The 23,668-nt window shown below is 41.2% G+C and overlaps 1 protein-coding gene across 2 annotated transcripts in view; it reads left to right on the top strand.

Moving 5' to 3' along the window:
• LOC143145131 (neprilysin-1) overlaps nt 1-23,668 on the top strand; it is a 117,794-nt gene that overhangs the window by 3,512 nt on the left and 90,614 nt on the right. For both annotated transcript variants that reach the window (XM_076308181.1, XM_076308180.1), the window contains exon 3: nt 10,663-10,882. In XM_076308181.1, coding sequence (XP_076164296.1) covers nt 10,663-10,882 — 220 coding nt within the window. The remainder of the gene's footprint in view (nt 1-10,662; nt 10,883-23,668) is intronic.

The raw sequence follows: 23,668 nt of genomic DNA, 5'->3' as shown, positions 1-23,668 counted from the left end.
AGACCCCAATTTTCAGTTGCACGTATCTGAATGTTGAGTAAAATTCCACCGGAAATACAAAATTGTCCCAGTGAGAATTTCAACGATGAGAAAAATATAAATATTCCCCATTGAATAGGGAGTTTCAGGAACGATAAGAAGATCATTGGTGGGGGGATTTTTTCGCTTCTAAGTTCCCGTTTCGTTTGAGGCGTTCTCGATCCACTGGATGCGGACGAGATCGGAAATACTTCTCTGGATACGATCCTTTTCATCGGTGAAGGGCGGGGAGGGGGGCAGGGGTGACTAGGAATCGTTGTATCGTGAGTCGATATTGCCGTGACTACGGAAACTCGGATCTCGATCCCTATCGAGAGCTCGAACCTCGTCGAGGGTAACCTCTTCCCGAATCTGCGCTGTTGAAAACCTTCAACGGCGGTAAAAGCGTTTCGCACCCTCGTTCTTGCGTGACTAATGGCCGTGTAATTGGCATGGGCTCGCAGTTATCTTCGTATGGTTTCCCAATTAACATTAGACAACTTGTAATTCGGTTAAACGTCCTTGTGGAAAGTGGGGGGCAGGCGAGGCGAAGATTCGTAATTCAATATACACTTGGACACTCTGTGTACGCTGATCGCCAAGGAATCGATCGAGGTTTACGATAATCAATCCTTTCTGCATCTCCTTCCCCTGTTCGGTGGAATTCTGATGGAGTTCAAAGAAATTCGTTCGAGATTATATAAAGGAAATCCGTCCGAAGCACCGACTCTTTCAATTTATTTCGAATGAACGGCTCTTATTCTTCATCTTCGCGAACAGAGTTTAATTTTTAAATCCTCTTGACTGGTCTTTGGTCTTTTTCGAATTAACATCGAGTAACAAGTTGCAGCGAAACGGTCACACAGGAGAGTTGAAAAGTGTATTATGTATCTATGTTTCCAAGGAAATTTTTCTTCTACTCAAATTTTATATTTAAGAGCTTAATATTTTCGATACAAATAACAATAATTTATTGTTACTATTCGCAGAGTTACAGAAATTAATAGTTTGGTATGTTGCTTCTGGTATGCAAAATTTTTGGGGGGTAACTGGATAGTTACTACATACATCCTAGATTTTTCTAAACGGAAGACTTTATCAATTTGTCGTTTGAATAGCACAATATACATAAATATACTTTGGTCGTAATTATTTAAATGATTGAAAATTTATACCAACTTTCATTAAGAAATATCCCCCTCTTATTAATCATCCCCCCTGAAAAATTTGTTTCATTCATTTCTGAGAAAGCTCGTAACACTTTATACGAGTCACTCTGTACATTTACGTTATTAAACAGTTTTGAAGATTATTTTTGTTTAAAGCACCCAACGAAGGTATTAATATTTGCAATAATTTTTCTCCGTTCTACAGAGAGTGGTAATTTAGTCTCGACGGTTTTCTGGTGTTTATTTCTCGCTCAGTTTCTCCTTAATTAATTCCAAAAAAAAAAACTTGGGGCAACATCCGAGCACTCAGTATTCTCGAAGGTTGGGGGGAGGCTATTTATTATCGAAAGCCGCATTATTAAAATCACTCGGCTATCTCAATGTCAACATCAATCTCGCTCGGGAGAAGCTTTGTCCGTTGAAATGAACGCGTCGAGTGCGGTTTGCGTTTCGGTCGTTATCGCGAAGTCAAAAATCCACGTCTGTCAGCGAAACGAGTCATCGTTTTTTACCACGCTCCGAAGAGGGGTTGAAGACCGTGGTGGAGGCAATCGTTAACGATCGATCGATCTTCGCTCGCTGAAAGCCGCGAGAATAGACTCGTGGATTGTAAAAATAGACCGCCTTTAACCAACTCCTCGCTCCGCGGTAGATTTATTAATCCTCTAAGCGGTTATCAGTTCATGAAAGTTGCAGTTTCAGGGTTGCTCGAGTTATCCACAATTACTAGCATCCATGAAGGAGTTTTGCTTCATTGAAATCGCGGAAATACATTAGCAGTTGAATTTTTCTTTTAAAAATATCATTTGTCGAATATGTGGGTACATTATAAACGTAGAGACCACGTTAAATCGCTTTTTTTTTGTAACAAATTATGTTTTCTTTAACCCTTGATTGGTATAGTGGTTATTTCGTTACATGTACGATATGGTGGGGTCTGTAGAACTTTGTATAAGTGTTTAAATATTTGTCAAGTATTTTAAAAAAAAAGATACAATGTTACGAACCACTCTTATTAATTTATTCAGAAACTGATTGAATTGAATTTTTGACAATTATAACATTTGATGGGTTAAGTTTGTTAAGGAATGGAGGAAGGTAGCATGGAAAAGTAAGGGTGTACCTATTGTATTAGTATACTAGGTATAAGGTATAATAGTATACCAAAGTACAATACAATAAGAACGCCCATACTTCTCTCATTCCGCCCATATTTCTCCTACTATGCTCACACTTCTTTCGCTCCGCCTACACTCCTCCCACTCCATCTATACTCCTCCCATTCCTTAGATACGAAATTCGGCTTATGTTTCTGTTTATTTTGGTTAAACTTCACCCTATCAAGTTAATGGAAATTAAATTTTTAATATTCATAGATGATCACTGCTTGTGCGAGGGATGAATAAAAAAATATTTGTTAGTTTTAAGATGGTGCTATTTCGACAGTCAGTATCGTATTATGAAATTTATTACGTAATTCAATACGTGAAAAAACGTGCATATCAGGATTCGAGTTTGAATTTTGAAGCGAAAAGCCCCGAGCACTGCGTATAATTGTCATGGACGATCCGATCGAAATTCCCAGGACGACGTTATCAATTACGGTTTAATTATCGTCGACAGGAACGACGTCTATCCTGTTACGCGCAAGTTCGTAACCAATGTATGTTTAGCAGGTTGCATGGCGACAACTTCTGTTAACAGGTACCGATATCCGTGGTCGGAGCGACTAGTTTCGGCGCGCAGACGCGCCTCGCGCGTTGCAAATTCAATTCGCGGCTTCGACAACGAAAGATTTGTTTATTTAACGACGAACTCGGCGAAAATTGTCTTCGGAAAGAAAAAAATTTTCGACGGTTTTTAAAGTTTTTCAAAAACTATTAGAGAGAGAAAGAAAATCAGTTTGGACAAAGATGGAGAATATTCCTGCAAATATATTAGTCGAAGTTTCAAGTCAATCGGGTGAGTAGTTTCTGGGAAAAGTTTCAAGATTGTAGAGATGGGAAACGCTCCATGAAAAACGTATCTTCGTTAGCATTACGAATTTCCTCTTAATATTTTAATACGGTATTCGTAAAGTATTAAACTTTGAGGAAATGTAGGAAAAGAATTAAGTCCTTCAACTTCGAAAGGTTTCCCCTCAAGTGCTCGGCATTTATTAAATCTGGTAAATTTTTCTGCTGGGCGTAAGAGCAATCTGTCGTTAGAAACTTTACGGTAAATCTTATGGTTTTTCACGGTGATAAATGTTCTGTATTTTCCGCGAAAAGAATTCGTAAAACTCTTTGACCCATTCGTGATCACACGAGGACTGTGAACACGTTGATCGAGTCTCGAGTCTCAAAGAATGTTTGAAGCGATCGACAATCGCTTTAAATTGGTTCTATTACGCTGAGAACCACTTTCCGGTGGCGTAGATCGCGCAGAAAGTTCGAAAAACGCGCGTCTCGAGATGGTTTTCATTAAAGGCAGGGTTTTCACGATCGTTGGTTCCCCAATGAGAACGAAGCGACCGAAAACGTATCGGCGAATTTATTTGCAGCGTTCGGGCGGATAGTGCATCGAGCGAGACGAAATCGGACGCCGCGGGGTTATAGATACACGTTCCAATTAAACAATGGTTCAATTTGCCCGGTCAGCCGTGTCGTATAAAAATTCCTTTTCGTCGCGCCCGTTATAGATATTTTTACGGTTGCAGGAATTATTAAAATCGAGGCTGGCTCTCGTTGACACTGTATCCTATTTAATCTTTTGACTCGAGTGTACTTTGCACGCGGTTAAGTGGATTATTTTCTTTGATGTTCGAGTCAAAGAAGTAATAATGATACATATTGCAATTTATTGTACTAAAATTATTACGGCCATTAAAATCTGGGTTTATGGTACGGACGCTCAGAACGCGGTATTTTTGAGAGCTGCTTAAAATGTTGAAGTTGTAATTGAGCCCAATTATTGGAGGAATTAACCACTAGACGGTGACCACTAGAACTTCTAGCGTCTCAATTTGTCCTCGATAGATATTGGCATATTGTAAACGCACTGCGTAACACTCATCGGTACTTGGTGCGCTGATAACTCGACTTTGGGCTCAAGTCCCAACGCCTCTTCATATCGCGGTCCCGTTACTCCCTCTACGCGCCACGGTGGGCGGGACTTGTCGATCGCGTCGTCACTTCAACGACCAATATAGAATGTGTCTCAGATAAAGGGGGCCATTTAAATGTCTTCTTTATTTTTAATAACGAAGATTATCCAAATGGTTTTAAAAGAAGAATACCATGGTACTAACATTTCTTTTTCAAACTTCTTCCAATTTTTGTCGTCTTTTTCAAGGCTACTAATACTTTTACTAGAAAAACATATATTTTTTATACAGATGGCCTTCAGCCAAGACTCTCTGTATAAAAATATCTTAGATCCGAGTGCGGAACATAAACAAGGTTAATATACGTAAACTTTGTGATATTCCTTCGTTTCTGTAATATTTCTTAGTTTTCTATTTAACGTTTGCATACACTTATGAATATAATAATTGAAACAACAAATCGTGAAGCGAATTCATCTCAGAGATTGAATCCTCATCGATCAATTCAGCAGCGAAAAGGTTGAAGCGCATCGGACTCGATTCGAGTCGTTTGAAAAAAGCCACTCTCCTTTTCGCGATCGACGCGAAGTTCGTAATCCTTCTTTCGAGCGTTAAAAGTCGATTTGAAGGATCAGTCCGAACGATTAATCGGGTAGAGAGGCTTGGAGGTAATCCGCGATCAATTAAACGGCTCTTTTCGGTCACGTCTTCCTATCGGTTTTGGCCTGTTAATAAGTTTGCAGTGATTACAGCTGAGGTCGAGAGTATAGCCAGAGGGAATTCCAATTGGATCGACGTTTAAATCTTCCGGGGTAGAGCTCGAAAAACTTAACTCCCTTTACGTTATGCTGCTGACACTTTGGAACGTTAAAATTTTCTAATTATTTCAATTAGGTGATCGTATCGTTTCACGCATAAATTCAGTCAAGAATATTTTCCAGTTTTATTTTTTACTCATTCAAAGACTATCCGTAGTTTTAAAGAGTATCACTGTATTAAAGAAAAAATCGAAGTTCGATAAAATGGCGGTTTGTCGAATCGAAAATATTCTTAGTATACTTGTCGAAGATTCCATTGTTCTTTCAACGTGAACATAAATTTGGCGGTGTGAATCTACCGGGTCTAAAGTGACCCATTCATTGGATTGTCAGGGGTTAAGCAGAGAGTTAAGCGTGGATGTATCGAGAATACTTAGAGGTTTCGATGGTTTATTCAATATCCAATATACAGTCACGCTGGATTTGAAATAAAAGTCTTCGGTCGTTTGGTCAGCGTGGATCGCTACTCTACTGTCGTTAGAGTAGCACGTGCTGCACGAACGACGAAGCCATACCGATCCGAGGTAAGGTTTCGAGGCAAATGTCAACCCTATATCGGAGATCAGGGCTGTGTCCTTCATCCTGACCTTTGTTCTTCCACGTCGACGAAATTTGTCCCGTCTTTTTTCAATCTCTTTGATTTTCGATCACTTTGCTCCTTACTCTGACAATTTTTATGAAAAAATTTCATATGGAAAATGTACACGAAGAGCTTTGACGTTCGTAACAAGGATGAAAATTTCCTGGCACTGATTTAATTTCGAAATTTATTCTTCAATAATATAACCGACGAAACGAAGAACAATGCAACAACCACATTTTGAGATATTGAAAAAAATGGTTCAAGCTTGAAAAACTTTTGCACTGTTCTTAAACCTAACGTGTAGTTCTGAGAATTTGTCGGATTTGTCGGTCAGAAAAATGAAAAATGAATAAACAAGTGTGAAATCTTGCCAAACGGTCTATAAAAATTCTACAAATCGATATAATAGTTTGCAAATGGATCGGTTAAACTAACCACACTTTCTCTTCCCTTGGCTTCCTCTCGCCATGTTCGATACAAATTACATACCATGTCACACTGACACTCTGATGCACATATCGTTCAGTTTCACATCATAATATTAGATATTCTCCGACACCAGTAACAGTACCGTTCTCCGTAATTGGAGAATATTGTTGAAAGGCGAACGAACCCGTTTTAAAATCGTTCATCGATTGGGTCTCGACGAATCTGTGTACCCTCGTCATTGCTTTCCACAATATTTACCTTCGAATTGCGAGAACCCAGCGGGGGAATAAAATACGAGCGTGAAACGAAGTCGCGAGAGACAGTGTTCATCAAAGGCGAAGTGAAAATCCCTTCGACGTGGAGCTCGCGATAAAATTTCATTTGCATCGTCTGCTCCTACCCTCTCACTGCCCCCTCTTATCACAGAACACTGTCTTACGAGCGACCTGAGCGCAATTTCGAGTTGGTTTCTCGCTCCCGCTCTTCGATCTCCTACCTTGCCTCGAAGTGCGTGCAACAAGCGGGGTACTGGGCCGAAGAGGGGGTAAATGCACCAGAGAGGGGGGTGTGGTGTTGGAAACGAGGTTCCCTGTCTTCTGCTCGATGTGATTTAGATAGAGCGCGGTAGGCCGTGCTCGGAATATAAATTGAAAACTCGAGTAATTTAATTTTCGTTGGAAACCGAGCTTCTTCTTCTTTTTTTTTCCCCACTCGGCGAGGAAACGCGAGCATCGATGGAAACTTGGTGGAAAATTACCATGTTGGTCTTCCTCCTCCCCTCCGCTCATTTTACACCGTACCTTTCTCTCTTCTTCGTTAAAAAATTCTAATTTACTTTAATGCGAAATCGTGGTATGCTCTCCGTCTCCGCGAGACTTGTAAATCCGAATAAATTCCCGACGTTGATGGCGAAGGCTCGTCTCGAGGGAGGCTGTGCAGGTCGTCGATTCTATTTCCATCGCCCCAGAGATCGTTCGGGACGAATGCCTGATCAGGGTCGACGTCGCGGAGGAACTTCCATTAACACGAGGAGCGCCGAACGCACGCGAGTTTCGCAAGTTCACCCGCATAGTATGCAAGCCGCCCCGTAATTGAGCGGACAGCTCCCCACGAGTTGGTGGTGTGAGATAGGAGGGGGTGTGTGTGTAAAAATGCTTGCGAAACTCTAAGTCAGGGGATTTTACGGGCTGGAAGGTTGTGCTTTTTGGGGAGCTCCCCCTATTTTATTGGCTGATAATGCGTGTTCCATGATGTTTATGAGCGGAGGTGGGGGATACTAATCGGACGATTTTGTAGACGAGATTTTTCTTTAAGGGTGGAAACGTTTTTTTTTCTTTCGAGCAGGGTGGTTGGTTTGATTGTATGGCGGTGATTTTGGAAAGTTTGAGGGGAACAGGAGTAACGATGGACCCCCCAAGGCGGTCTGTTGATTTTGTAATTTATTCGAAAGCATTGGAAAAATATTTGCTCTGTTCTTGAAAAGTGGCGTGATTCGTATAATTAATTTTCGGGTAATCGAATGTCGAATATATTTGGATAACCATGGAGAAGGGGGGCCCCCCTGGAATTTTATTAATTTATTTAGGAGTATTGGAAAAATATTTTTTCTGTTCTTAAAAAATGGATTCGGGTAATTAATCTTTAAGCCATCCAGCCTCGCATTAATTTGCTTTAAAGTTTCCTTAGAAGAGGGGGCCCCTAGAGTTTTATTAATTTTTTAATTTGGCTAGAAGTATAGGAGAAATATTTTTTCTTTTCTTGAAGAATGTCGTGGTTGGTGTAATTAATCTTCGAGTGATTGGACTTCGAATTAATTGGGGCACCCATGGAGAAGGGAGCTCCCCCATAGCTTTCTGAATTTTTAAAATTTATCCAGAGGCATCGCAGAAGTATTTTTTCTATTTCAACCTTTCGAATTTATTACGCGAGGTTTCTAACCCGTTATCGATATATAAATGTATTTTTCACCGAATAGTTCGATGTTCTCGCACACTATTTTTATCGTCAATTTTTCCCTCTCGCACACGATTGTCTATAGACAATTTATTTTCGGTAACCGTTTTTGTGCAGCTCAACTATGCATCGAGGAGGGAATTAATAGGAGACTAAATATATTCCATCCGACATTTCTTCCAAACTGGAACACGAAATATCTCGTTAAGTATTGATTTTTCGACAAAACATGCTTCCCATGCTTTTATGCGGAAAATTTCAATAGGAATTCGTTTACGTAAAAGAGTACACGTGGTTCGGCTAAAAAAAAAAAGAAAATTGTGCATTGAAAATACATCGATGCTCTCTATCGATGGCCTAGAATGTAGCTTGATTTCCACAACCACCCTGTATACAATTTTCTCGAGAAGTTTGCACGATTATTACGAAATTGAATTTCTTTTCTCAGCTGTAACACGAGTCGGAAGCTGTCTCGATGAATTCAACGAATTAACTCCTCCTCCCCATCCCTATTATATGTCGGTTATTCTACAGCACTTTGGACCTGATGGATATCTACTCTCGATGTTTCCTTCTCGTTGCCTCCTATCGGTCCGAGGATTTAATACCGATAAGAGAAAACGACGAGCACGGAGATCGCGTCGAAATTAATTTCACTTCTCTCGTATCTAGTTGGCCCCGCGATGATCCAATTGGTGGAAAGCAGCCCCCTCCCCTTTGGCGCGTAGCGATTTCGTCGAGGATCATTCGTCTCTGTCAGAAAGACTATCTGCTTCGGCAGAGAGCGATCGATGACAACGCAAAACCGTCGAGCTTCGACTGTCCTCCTTAGACGTTGGACTTTGGAGATTAAAAATTAGATGATCGAGCGTTGATCAATTTTTTTCTCCCTGCAACGTATTTTTCTTTTAATTGCGTTTGGAGAACCATGGAAGTCCTTGCAGCACTATTTGTCTCTTTCAAAGAAGATTATCCACTCGGGTAGAGAATAATGGATGACAAGACAAAATTGAAAATTAAAATGTAAATAATTGACTAGATTCTTTCCCACGAATTTCAAATCGTTGAGCTTCGATAGCCTCCCTCCCCCCGTCTGTTGTACTTCTCGAAGAGATTAAAAACTAAATAATCGTCTTGTGTCTTCGGTCCAACTTGGAACGAGTGAATCTTTTTTCTTCGAGATACATATCTCTTTTCTCACATTTGCATTTGGCGAAGTTTGGGAGATTGCAGGAGGTCGTTAATCTCTTTCAAGAAAGACTACTGTGGAAGAGATCGACGATAATGCAAATTTTAGGCCTTGATAGGCTTCTTTTTGGTGCTTGTGCTTCTCGAAGTTCAAAACTTAAACAATCGACCTGTTCTTTTTCTGCCAACGCGTCACTTTTCACTGTTGCGAGGGGGAGTGGATGAATCTTTTCCCTTCGTGGCACGTATTTTTTCTCCTGTGTTTGTGTTTGGAAAAGTTTGGGAGTCCGCGCGGCGCCATTCGTCTCTTTCAAGGAAGACGTATGATTCCTGATTTCGCCCCGAAAGAGTTCCGGTGGTCTGTGACGCATTGCACTGGAATAGCGGAAAGGAGACCCTGGCCGACCTTATACCTAGTGCGCATTGAACGAGCTATAAGAAAAACATTCGTTTCTTCGGCCATTTTAAAGTCGAACTCGCGAGATGGCCGTTGGGAAGATGAATTGCGGAAAGAAACCCGCGGACAATGCTTTCAATGCGCTCGTCGAGGAATGCATTTGTTATTGGGAATATTTGGTGGGCAACTTTTTTTCTGGCTGAAGAAAACGCGGAAGGGGGGTCGCCAAATAATGTTAAAATCCCCGAATTTCTCCGCTTCGATTATTATGGATAGTAGCGAGGTTGAAGGAGATCTTGAATATCGTGAATGTACAGGGAGGGATTTGTAAATAATTTCTGAATTTTAGTCGGTGCTGCTACACGTAATGTTTTTGAAGTTGATATAAACCTTGAAATATTGTAAGTTCATAAAGAAAGAATTTCTTAATAATTCAATTTTAAAATATTCCAAAGGTGGTCTGTACGGAGCCATAATTGTTAAATAGTCAATAAAAGTTCTCTGGATTTCGCGACAAATATTTTCTTCTTATTGAAAAACCACGGTGTACCTAATTGTTTAGATCCAAAACCTTTGACAACTAGTTCGATAACCAACCGATTAGATAAAAAAGAAAATTTGTAGTTTTGGATATTTAATAAATACTTTTTTCTAATTTTCATTATTATATAGAGAAATTTCTATCTTTCGACAATTGGTGGAAAAAAAAAAGAAATACTCAGAGCCTCGCATGTTTGACAAACGCTTCCTGTGTCTCCAGTGATAAGTGTCTTTTTATTACAATACTATTATAAAGCACAGACTCGATTATTTATATCCAGAATTTTTTCCATTTTAGGATTTATAACCGCTTCCGTAAAGAGTTTCGTACCCTTGAAAGTAATCGAAAAATTCCACGTGGGAAGATTCGGAAGTTTAAGCATAATTAAATCACCTTAACCAGCCACCGACGCGATCGGTTAAGAGGATTTTGCATAAGAAAGGGAGAATCGATCCTGACAGAAAACAATTTCCAATTCCAGGACGAAGCCTGTATCAGGGAACGGGACGGTCCGGAGGGTGTTTGCGACTCGAAAGCCTGCGAGGAAGCCTCGAAACGGATGGTGGCGTTCATGAAGAAGGGGGTGGATCCTTGCAAAGACTTTTATCAGTTCGCGTGCGGCGGTATTCGCGATCAGCAACCTTATCAGCCGAGCTCGAGCTTCAACATGCTTCAGGCGAGGATCGACGATCACCTTCACAGTGAGCAAACATTTTTTTTCGATTAAGATATATCGAGCCACCCTCACAATGGAAAATATTTTCTCGAATCTCCCTTCTCTACACGTGTCGTGAATCCGTGAGCCACTCGAGGGGTTGTTTTACATTTTTTTACGCCGAGCCAAAAATAGTTCGATTCAAAATATTGCCCCACGTTGTTAACAACGAGCGAATCTACAATTAATGCGATCGATGGACCTGGATTTCGGACCGCGAACGCTGCGACAGGGGTGAAATTAATTAAAAAAGAGAAAGAGAAAACGACAAACGCTGGAGGTTTTATATCAAAGAAAATTCAACGACTTTGGAACGCGGGATAATTAATTGGAAAGCGCGGGAAAATTACCTAACCTCTCTTCGCGCGGTTTCGATCGAAATGTTTTAAAGTTTCTTACCTCTTATACCACGTGTGGGTCTTCTCGGACCCAGAGAAACTCTTTTATGGCTCAATTATACCGCTAGTACAACTTTCCTTAGAAATTAGATACGATAAAATAAGACGACAACTTTTTTTGGAAATTAAAAAAGGCACGATAAAATAAGTTAACGAATTTTCTTGAAAATTAAGAACGGTGCGATAAGATAATAGTAATTTTATTGGAAAAATTTGTGCAAGCAACGTTAAGTTACGGCTCCCTTTGGACCCACGCCTTGCCTATTCTATGGTTGCTCAAACTGTCGGCACTGCGATTGGTTAATGCTACACGATGTTTTTTAAAGCTCGAGGAATAATCGAGTACAAATGTCCCGACAAAATTGGAAATTGTTGGTATCGGAGAAGTACTTACGCGAAATGGAATAACCGACATTAACTGGCAACGAACGTAGCCTTATGTAGATGTTGTTTGTCGCAGTTGCAGCACATTTTGATACTCGTGCGGTAATTAATGGCCGACACGAGCCTCACCGTTATCCATTATAATGACGATAAATCTCGTGTTCGGGGTCTCGTATTTACGAGCTGGATTCGCACTATCCATCAGACGAGGGACTTTCTGACTAATAACGACACCGGTGGAACGTCTAAGTTTCGAGGTTAATGAATCTGAGGGCTGTCGATACGCAGAGTAAATGTAATTGATCCGATAGAAGCTGCAAATTATATTAATAATAATGAATCGTTATTGTACCAAGATTGTACGAAATATTAATAGAAGAAAGAGGGAATATTGAAATTGAGTAATTAAAATACACCTACAAAGGTGAGGTGTGGCCATACACTGTCGTTAACCTAACTTTTTCCATTGAGATATTCGGGACGGTTCAATGGACGTGAAGTTTTATCATTGATAGGTTTGGTGCTTAATCAATTCCATAAAAAGTAAGCATTTGGAATAATTTTATTGCAATCGATGGAGGTCATCTACCTCTCCTTGTCACTTCGTTACTGTCGACTCGATGTGAAGTCCCTCGAAGAATATCGAAACAAAGACGAGAGAATTACCCCGTGATTGGAATAGAGATAACAGTTAGATGGTCGTTAGATTTATCGAATCCAATTTAATGTGTCGCGATATTTTCGAGAACGCATCGTCCACCCCATCGACGTCCATTTTGTTTTTATCGTTTTCACTCTCTCTGTCATCTTGGTCTTCTTGGTTTTCGCGTCGTGACCTTAATCAATTCGCGGCGCGTCCTCGACAGTCCCCTCCGCCTCTCATCCAGGAACGTGATGATGGTGGGATCAAAAGGTCGCTTTTGAAAATTTCGTTCGGAGAAACTCCCCTACCGCCTTTGAGTAATCCGTCCTTTTTGACGGGGAAGATCGCCCGGAGGAAATTTCAGCTCGTCTTTTCATGTCGTTTCCCCGGGCCCTTTCCGCAATCTGTTGCTCCAACCGTCGCACTTTTCTTTTTTTGACGGTCCCGTTAACGAGCCACGGATAAGCGAATAGCCGAGCCGAAGTTAATCAGTCTTTTACGGGGTTTTCAGCCAAAGAGAGACAGAGTCAGAGGAAGAAAATTCAAGGTGAGTGGGAGAGGAAGAAAATCTAAGGTGAGTGAGAGAGGAAGAAAATTAAAGTTGAGAGAGAGGAAGGAAATCGAAGGTGAGAGGAGAGAGAGAGGAAAAAATTGAAGGTGAGAGAGAGAGGAAGAAAATCGAAGGTGAGAGAGACAGAGAAGAAAAAAATTGAAGGTGAGAGAGAGAGGAAAAAATTGATGGTGCGAGTGAGGGGAAGAAAATTAAAGGCGAGAGAGAGGAAGAAAAGTGAAGGTGAGAGAGAGGAAGAAAATCAAAGGTGAGAGACAGAGAGAGGAAGAAAATTATAGGTGAGGGGGGAGGCAGGGGCTCGATAATATTAACGGTAAGCCGGATCGAAGTAGCCTGGGAAATATTGGCAATTAAGAGGAGTTAAACGACTGAGTCGTTCGCGGCTTTATACTCTCGCAATCTTACGTTATTACGTCGCGTTTCGTCGCTTCGATGGATCGTGTTACGGGCTGAGTTCGAAGTCGTTTCGCGAAATTTACTTCCCGTCGAAAAAATTCCGCGGACGGTGGAACGTTTCAAATTATGGAGAATCGTTTCGCTATTCCAGGGTTAATGGAACGCTGGATGCTTGCGGACCATTTCCAAGATCTTCTCAGGCGACGTTAAGTTTTTCTCGCGATTCGAGGATTTTATTCGATTTAAGTTCCTCCTCGATGAGAGACATCTAACCTCTAATGGTAGGAATAGCATCGAATCTGGTTAGCTATTATTTTATATTTATTAGAGGTTTTCTCGAAGTGTTTAGACGCATAATTTAAAGATAAATTTTGTGACAGAAGTGACCCTGTACGAGTAGGATAGCTTAGAACGATGTTGGATCTAGGTAGTTATTAATGTCTCTGCAGTATGTGACGTGCTATGATAGTTCTCAAGTGTTCAGGCATATAATCCTATGGTAAATTTCAGAAAAGCACTTATCCTGTATAAGAAGTAAAGTATGGTATTTTTAGATTCTCCTCAATGTTTGATATGCATTTTTTAGACCTTTTTTCAAAACACATTATTTTTCGCTAAATTTTTCGAACAGTAACAACCCCTGACTAGAGAGATATAAAATAGACAGTTGCAAAAATCTCTTTACTCTTTACTTCACATTTATTAGATTCTTCGAGTGTTTAGGTGCACAATTCTTCAGCAAATTTTGAAACAGTGCTCACCCTCGACTAGAGAAGTACGAAGTAACGAATCTAGGCAATTGTACTTTGAAACGTTTATTAGATGCTCCAGGTGGTTAGACATACAAACTTTCGTTAAATTTTGAAACGGTAGCCATCTCTGACTAGAGAAGTATAAAACAACGAACCAGAACAGTTGCAAAATTCTCCGTAGCGTTCGACATCCCATTTCACATTTATCGTGACGACACTCCTCACCCTCTGTAACAAAGGTAGTACGAAACAACGTTGAACCTGATAAAATCTTCTCAGTGACGCGTTACGTACGCTAAATTTTCACGTGTCACAGTTTTGCAAACACGAAGGAAGAAAGAAGGGTACAAAACAGCCGGAGACGTTCAGTTCGGCTCGAGTTATCGAAATTCCCGGTGTATTCAGCTGCAACGACGTCCGAGTAAACAGAAGACGAGCCAGACGAGGGGGGGTTTAGTGGTGTAAGTAGGTCATACGCGATTAAAAGTACTGGACGTGCATACGTCACGGTGCGCTGGCGCAGAGGTTGAAAAACAACTCGTCGCGGCGCGTCCACCCTGCCGAAACAGCCTGGAAAAAAGTTCTTTCGTATACGTTTGTTCGTTGCACAACGGGTGGGAAAGCGTACTGGTCGTATCAGGTAGGTTGGGTGACGATCGTTGATAAGTTCAACGAATGACGTATCTTTCCGGGGGGGGGGGGGGGGGGAGATGATTGTCGAACGTGGGTAAATAATTTCCGCGCGAGCAACAGCTGCGGCTCCCTAATCGAGAGGGAAGTTCGCGTGTCGTTTCCGTTGGAAAGTTTCGCGGAGCAACTCGTTCCTAGAAGTCGTTCAAATTTTCGTACATTCGTCGAAGTGGCGGATTCTCTACCCCGGCTACAGGAGGAGTATTTGTTCGTTTCGCGGCAAGACTGAACGAGAAAGTTTATTAAAAACTAAGTCTACGAGGTCGAAGGCTTTTCTCTGTTCTCTGGTTAGAATTTCTGAGGATCGAGGATACTTTCGAGTTGGTAAAAGAGCGATCTTGGGAGCGATGAAGTCATGTTTTAAATCGTTGGGGTAGGTCTGGGTTGGGTCGAGGTCGTCGAAGGTTTGGGTAGCTTTATGTTGATGAGGAAGTAGCATTAGGCTATCAGAAACGTACTTCAAAAGTCTGGGTAAGGTCTGTGCAAGGATCAGGCCTGAGTCAAGATCTGGATTAGGTTATGAAGTTAAATTTCTAGGATCAGGATGTCTAGAGAAGTCTCAGGTTCTTGAAGTTTCATTTTAATATTTGGATTAGGTCTGGATCAGTTCAATGTCAGGTCTGGATCAGGTCTGAATTAATTTTGTGTCAGGTTTATGTCACAGGTCTGCGTTGGGTCTAGATTGAGTTTGGATTAGGTCAGTGTCAGGCCTAGTTCAGGTCTAGATTAGATCTGGGTCAGGTCACTGCTAGATCTTGGCCAGGTCTGGGTCACACTTGATTCGTGTCAGGTTTGATTTCACGAATCTCCGAAGGATCAGTCTTGATCTTCCGGAGTCAAATTACAAAAGTTTGCAAACTTAAATAAAATATTAAACGATTCTTCCCTCGATTACTTCACGCTAAATATTATGCTACCACGATCTTATCCTTGCACAAATGACACTCCTCACAGTGGTCTCACGATGGACGAGGAAAGACTTTTGTTAACGGTTCGTCTTTGAACACTATTTCCAAATTTCCTCTCGCATCGAGGATGGTTAACACCGAGTCTGTTGTTGAACGTTTCCCCTTTACGACGTAGGTCGAATGAAAGGGAGAAAAGGGTTGGCAGAGATGAAGATTTACAGAGGCCTGGAGTCTATGAAAAACACGCTGCGTTCCGAAAAGTGGTGACACATGGACGCCTCGCGTAATAATTCATCGCTTCTCGTGCTCACTTTTTCGCGCGGGTGCCAGTCACTCGACCTCCTGAATCGGTACGTACGACCGCGGGCATTGGTTGCGAAAACCCGCCCGAACGAAGATTAATGCTCCAGATTAGCGCTCAACGCGCTACACCCGAACGGGTAAAGACTTCCGTTACTTTTCTCCCGTGGGATAAAATAAAAAAAAAGAAACACATCCGTGAAAAAAATCGGGAGCGAAAAATAGTTTCTTCTTGCAAAATCCATTTTCACCGTCTGGAAGAATGTTCGTCTTTCGTTTAAAATTATCGTAAAAAATTTGTCGTTAAACCGTCTTGAAAGTGTGTACAGAAGGATTGATAGTTCGTGTCTTTTTTAAATGAAAAAAAAAAAAAAAAAAAAAAATTCACTAAAGTCGTATATTATGTTGGCGAGCGAGAAGAAGAAAAATGGCTACTGAGAGAAGTCAGAGGCAAGCAAGAGGCGGGTTGGCAAGGGGTTAAAAATCCAGTCGTCTTTGTTTCTGGCAGGGACATTTGGCGCCAGGATTTTTTTTCGTCTCCCAGCACAGGGTGATCTCGTTGGCCAACGTCCACCGTGCAGAGACACCCTTTTTTCGTTCGATTCATCTTGCTCGTGGATCAGCCTCGATGCCAGCTCGGGATTTGCTTGGCCAATTTCCTTCGAACTGTCCACCATGGGCGATCTTCTACGAAGCTTTTCGTTCACGGTGATATCCTTCACGAAACGTTTTGTTTATTATCTGGTTCGACTTGTTTCACCAGATACACGGTGGAACGTTTAAATGCTCCGTTTCATCGATCTTGAGACGTTGGTAGTAACGTGAAAGTGAAACGAGAACGCATTTAAATAATAATAAAATATTATAAACTTGGTACAATAAGTACAGACTTTTAAAAATGGTACGAATAACACGAATAGAAGGTATTTAAGGAGAAGGAAAGAAGAAACTATTTAAATTGGGTCGAAGTATACAGATTGATCGGTCTCGATTTAATAATATTTAATTTAGAGACAAGTACATTAAAAAAAAAGAGACTATGTAAATGGGGTACATGTTGTTCTCAGTTTAACAATATTTGGTTCAGACTTGGAGTACCGACAAGATTTTAGTTCTTATAAGGGACATTTTCCAACACTTAGGGACCTTTTCGAAACAGTGAATTTATACACTCCAACCTCGAGACATGTCAAACACAAACGATCATAAATCCCCATCTTTTTCCTCGATTTTCTTTTCCTCCCACCTTATGATCCTTTCTTTACTTTGTTCACGACCAACGTTCCTGTACTTTTTATTTTTAAATATTTATTTCCTTCACGAGCAGACTCAACATTTTCCCACTTTTTTTTCTAATTAGCGAAGTATGGTATTTAAGTAACACGTTGATTAAAATCGACCCGAGCTCGTCTCGTAAGACGAGAAACTGGAACTGGTTTAACTTTCGGTGCCAAATGTGTTTCGATAATACAGGGTGTCCAAAAAATTATTTACGATGTAAGTTTCTACCATAAATGCACGTTCCGGAATTGTGCAACGTTCCGTGATAAATCTTCCACGTGTCTGCTTCGCGAATGTAAAATAACAAACGGCTGCGTTAAACTGGCAGTCGATCAAACGATGCATACGTTGCAACTTGCAAACGAATATCGTGCATAACGGTAGATTAATCTTGTTGGGAATTAAGCGTAATTTATCGCTGATTTATTGTATTCATTAATCCATTTATCGTGTTTACTTTGAAACCGACTCGTCTCGTGTCATTAAGATTGACTCGCAATCTGTCATTGTGTAAACGAGACTTTAAAGTCTCGGTAAAATTTTCAGAAATTGACGCATTCGTCGAACGAACGATATTTCGCGAACAACAGTTAAAATATAAAATACTCCCCAACAAGATACATATTCTCGACGAGAAGCATTTTACGAACTTTACGATTTCAAGGTATACTATACGGTTCCGTTTAAATTAGAGCACCTGAATACCTCTGTCGTGCATGAATGCACGTGAAAATAAAATATATCTTGGCATGTTTTCATCGGCTGGCATTTTCTGAATTTTACGATTTTAAAGCATGCTACACGGTTCAATTTAAATTGGGACACTTGAATGGGATCTCCGTTGCTTTGAAACGCGAGTTCGAATAAAAATAAGGCACATGTTTTTCATAAACAAGCATTTTATGGACGACTGCTACACGATTTTATAGGATGCTACGTGGTTCCATTTAAATTGGGATACCCGAATATCTCCGTTGCACTCGCGAATGCGAGTAGAAATAAAGTATTTCTTACCGGGACGCGTGTTTTTCATCGACAAGCATTTTCTGAACCGTTTCTTTTTTATTTAAACAAAATTCATGCATTATTCTCCCTTGCAAGAACACTACATGGTTTCGTTTAAATTAGGACACCGGAAGACCTCCGTTAATTATGAATGCGGGTTCGAGTAAAGCATTTTTTACCAAGACGTATGTTTTTCCGCGAACAAGTGTTTTCTAAAACATTCCAACCACCTTTATAATTTAAGAAAACGCATACGTATTTTTGTCTCTAGATTTCAATTAGAGAGAAAAAGAGAAAGAATACATCAAGCGATACGAATACTAATAAATTTGCCATTTGCACGTAGGTTTTGATTAAAATTTACGTTCGAAATTATGAAAATTAATATACTCCCAATAATTAACGTAAAAGAATTTAAATTTAAACATGTTCGACGCTTGGACCAACGTCGATTCCACTTTTCTTCGTTTCTTCATAAGTATTGTTATTTAGATATTTAACAGAAATACAAATATTAATTAACATTACCTATAAACGCACACAATAATTTTATTAAAATGCACATCTAAAACTACGCTACACTCGCCGTAACGTATTCGAGAAAATATAAATTACAATACTTTCGGACCTGATCCTGATCCTTGGACCACTTAATTCTACCACTTTTTATACAAGTACCGGATGACTGTTTCAAATATTAACAAACACACGTCCATCCTTCGCGCGTAATGTTTTATTAAAACGTACATTTGAAACTACACTAGACTCGCCGTGACTAATTCGAGAGCACACGAATCGAAATACCTTCGATCCACGGTACAATTTTTAATACCATACTTTTTAATACCCTATTTTTAATTCAAGTCGGTATATTCGGTCGTTCTTATTTAAATACCTCGCGGGCTATAACGGCGAGCTTTTTACGGCCGGTTACCAGCGAAACGTTAACATACCAGCACCAGGATGCGTATTATTTGAGGGTAACGTCGTGTTAATGCACGTTGACGTGTAAAATGGAGACGGCGTAATGCGTTTCACGAAATGGGGTGGGAGGGAGGGATGATATTAAAAGCTGGTAGAAAGCAAACTTTTTTAAGTCCAGGCCGGGGTTAATCTTCCCTCCGTTGCCCTCGTCTCTGTGAGAGCTTCCAGCGGCGGCTAATTAGCGGAATGTCACCTAACGACCTTGCAATTAAGACGTCATGCTTGGAAATTACCCATGGTACACTTATCCGATTGAAGACGAGAAAAAGTGGACTCGTAATGCGATCTTGATGGCTGTAAAGTGACTACAAGGCTTGCGAAACGCCTCGAGACCTTGCACGAAGATTATTGTCCCGGCCGCCTTGAACAAGTTCCTAATTATTCGAAACAGCCTCCCCACACCCCTTACGAGGGTAAAGGAGAAACCCAGAGGGGGTTAGTGGTTGATTTTACGTAACCCCAAGTGAAGTCGAACCCGAGTGTGAAACGAGGATTTAAAATCCCTGCTTCTTTCGGAATGAAAGAGATGGCCACGCTTCAAAATTGAATCTAGTTTCTACAAAAGTAGAAAAAATCTGTGTTACAAATTTATGGTATTGCTATTTCTTCTCGGGGGTTTTAAGGGGGTATTCTAGTTTTGCGGATGGCAAAAAGTGCTGCTTTTTGGAACTGGAAGATCCCTTTGAAACATTCGTGGATATCGTGTTTTCGAAAAGGAGGAGAAAAAAGGTAGGATACATTGTGGAGAACAGTAGGTTTTATATCGTGGAGAGCAGCAGATTTTACATCGTAGTATTATCGCGCTAACGCCTCGAAACGACTCCCGAACGAAAAGATACAGGGTAGGAATTTTAACAACGCACCCTCTCCCCCCTCCGATGTACATAACATGAAATAAAACGATAGGCGTACAGCGAAGTTGAAAGCTTCGAGTCTTTATTTCCCAGTTGTATCGTTTTTTAAACAGTTTTCCCTGGATTTTATCAATCTCCCCCGTTCTTGTTCAGTGTCTAACTTTATCCATCGGGTGGGGTGAATATTCCGTGGCAGTCGATCGATGGCAAATTATCGGTTTTTAAATATTTTTTTTGTCCGTTTTTTCGATGCTTAATGTTTTTTCGAGGTTCGACTTTAACCACGAGCGTAATCGGGAGCGATAGAGTTTTGCTTACAGGTTAAGTATCGCACGGTGTTGATTGGTGGCAAATCGTGACTTTTAAACATTTCTCTCTATACTGTCTCGCCCCCTTCTCTTTTACAATATCTACGAACGATAGATATTTAACTTTGCCTATTAGATATTCCATTTCATTCGATTGGTGGCAAATTCTCGTTTTTCAAACATTTCTGTTTGCTTCGTTCCCGTCTCTCAGCGTCTAACTTTATCCACGAGCGCAATGACGAGCGATAGAGTTTCACCTGTAGGTTAAATATTTCACGCCAGTCGATTGCAGGCAAATTACTCGCCTCGAGTTGGAACCGCGGGACGATCGAAGTCCCCGATAGCCATTTTGAGAGCCTCCGTGGATACCGGCGAGTAGTTAGGTGTCCCCATCAATAACGTTCGCGCTTCGACAAACACAGGGTAACACAGAGGATCCTCTGCCACGGTGTTGAGCAGTTCCTTGACTCGTATCCGGACACGCGTCAGGACAATTAGCAAACCGATGCACGCTACACCCCCCTCGCTTGAGCATCGATGGATCGGACAATCCCTATTGACGATGCAGATTGGTGACCAGACCAACGAGGTCGCGCTCGATGTTGAGCTCGTTCGATCTTGATCCTCTTGGCAAGCTAGCTGGGATTAACACAAGTCTTTGTTTTGTTTGACAAAGAGAGAAGGGATTCTAGGTGTCACCTAACCTATACAATTTTGCTCTTGATAATTTTCGATTTCAAGCTGGTTCGATCTTGAACTCCTTTGTAAGCTAGCTGGGATTAGCACCAGTCTTTGCTTCGCTTAGTAAAGAGGAGGGATTTTATAGGTTATCTAACCTCCAAAAGAGTACAATTTTCAAAGTTTCAACGTTACATGATTTTGAAACAGACCCATCCCGAAAGAAAGTGGAGGGGGAAGGAAATGTGACAGCGTCTGGTAATTCGAGAAATTATTGTTGAGAAGTATTAAGACTTTAGGACGAGGCGAGTTCCAAGGACCATCGAACGAGAGGCTAATTAGCGGAGTTCTCTTCGTTGCCCCAAGCTGAGTTACCAAACAGTGGCCTGTTTGCACCCAAGGGTAGCCCACAGTCATTTCTCTTCAGATTTCCGCGACCCTCTTCGCTGTCTGACAATCGGCTTTTTGTATCGCGTTTCAGTCGAGTTTCTAGCTCCCGAAGCGTTATAAGTGAAATTTATGCTACGAATAATAAATAATATCTTTATTGCACCGTACACGAACCGTGTAAAACGGAGACTCGAGATGATCGTTGTCGATCCTAGAGAAAGTACGAAAGTAAGAGTGAAAAAATATTTCACAACAGAAAATAATTTTAACGAAGAGAATATATAAAGATTCGAATAACAACAATGTTCTGATCCGTACTGAAAAATATTCTTAAGAATTTATTTTCGATACCTTCATTTTGTGTCGAGACAAAACAGATACCAAGTAGATATAAAAATTCTAATAAAAAACATCCATGTATAAAAATTCTAATAAAAATATATACGTACATGTAAATTAATTATAATAAAAGTATCTATATATAAAGATTCTAATAAAAAAAAATCCACGTGTAAAACTTATAATAAAAGGATGTATATGTAAAAAATTCCAATAAAGGGTTGGGAATATTGTCAGGTGAAAGATGGAATCGGACGGGTTGCAATCCGAGAAAAACAATCGCAAACCTTGCACATGGTATAAAAGGGAACGTGGTGAGGGACTTGACCCTCGGGGAAGTGTTGTATGAAATTCAGGGTTGGAATTGATCGTGTCACGTAAATAAGATACGCGACGATAGTGGTCCCTATCGTAACGATCCAATTTTATCCAAGACCTCCGACAATGGCGCGATCATTGCGAATGAATGATCTAGTCCGCCACGTATACTTATAAAAGCATCGTCGGACGTGCATTCAACGAACTAATTACAGTTTTAACCGAGTGCGAGCCGTATCCGTGCATCTCGGTACATAATTTGTCGTTACAACTGTTCCGCGAGTAAAATGTTACACGTTCAGATAACATCTAACACGACAATGGCGACTATATTCGAAACACCGGAGTTTCTCGTCCCTTTTTCGCCCCTTTCGTATTGTTCCGTTTTTTTCTTTTTTCCCCACTCCTTCAGTACCGAAGTTTCGATAACAGGGATTCATGGACTATACTCGTGGACCATATTCCACGAAAGTTGAACCCACGAGTCGCCTTCACGATCGTAAAGGAAATTTCACCCCGAGTGCTGACGTCGTCGTCGTCGTCGTCGCGCGAATTTTGCTTAAAACTCTCGTTCCCCCCGGATAACGATCAACAAATGGAACGCGCGTGTAAGAGGAAATTACCATGGTTCGCGAACTCGGACGGTGATCCTAATTTTTGGTTACTTAAATAGAATTCTCGTGGAAAACGGGAGGTCTAACGGGTAATACACACGGGTGGCTCGTCGTCGCGGCGAATATTAATGCGGTTTCCGCGATAAAAACCAACGTAACGACCAACGCGGAGACGTTTAAATTCCGTGGGTACTCGGGAGAGCTCGAAAGCGTCCGAAGCACGGCGAGCTCGTACCATCGTCAACGTGGCCCAATTTTAACGTCACGGGGAGCACCCTCCCCCTCCGCGAGTTGCTCTCCCCCCTTTTCATCACCTTTTTTCCTTTACGCGAGTGCACGGATACGTGTGCGAGTTCGTCGCGCGGAAAATGAGAGGAATGCGCGGTACCGTCGTTGTCCGGATCTGTCCTCGACTTAACGGGAACGTTACCGTGAAAACTCCGCTTAAAGCGCCCCCGGCTGCACGTAAACGTTCCCATCCAGAGGCCATTTTTCACAAATTAGGCGCCCCCGGAACCGTTTGTCCCGGACATACGGTTATTCTCGTTACTTAATTTCTCTTTTATTCGCGTTGAAGGCGTAGCACCGAGAATAATTCGCTCTAATTACGATCCACGCGTGACGAAGTTCGACGCAGTGGGGTTATGGGGAGATTCCTCGTGTAAAACTGAGTGGAAAATGTGCGACAACATTTTTTCATACGACCCTTTGTTTGCGAGAAAATTGATCTCGAAGATTGTTGGGGCACGGGCGTGACTGATTACTACTCAGCCAAAGTGTCTGGCCATTACTTTCTGTTTCTACTTGGTCGATACACAACGGTACTATCCGGCACAGAGTGGTTCCTTCTATAAAAGTAACTGGAAAACGCAGAACAGAGTTTTCGAGGAAATCGATCTCGAAACTTCTTGTGGCACGCTTTTTACGATCGTGTCTGACCATTGGTTTCTGTTTCTACT

Source organism: Ptiloglossa arizonensis, chromosome 4, assembly GCF_051014685.1.
Source record: "Ptiloglossa arizonensis isolate GNS036 chromosome 4, iyPtiAriz1_principal, whole genome shotgun sequence".
Taxonomy (NCBI): domain Eukaryota; kingdom Metazoa; phylum Arthropoda; class Insecta; order Hymenoptera; family Colletidae; genus Ptiloglossa; species Ptiloglossa arizonensis.
Note: the sequence above shows the minus strand (reverse complement) of the source record. Positions and strands in the feature narration are given on the sequence as shown.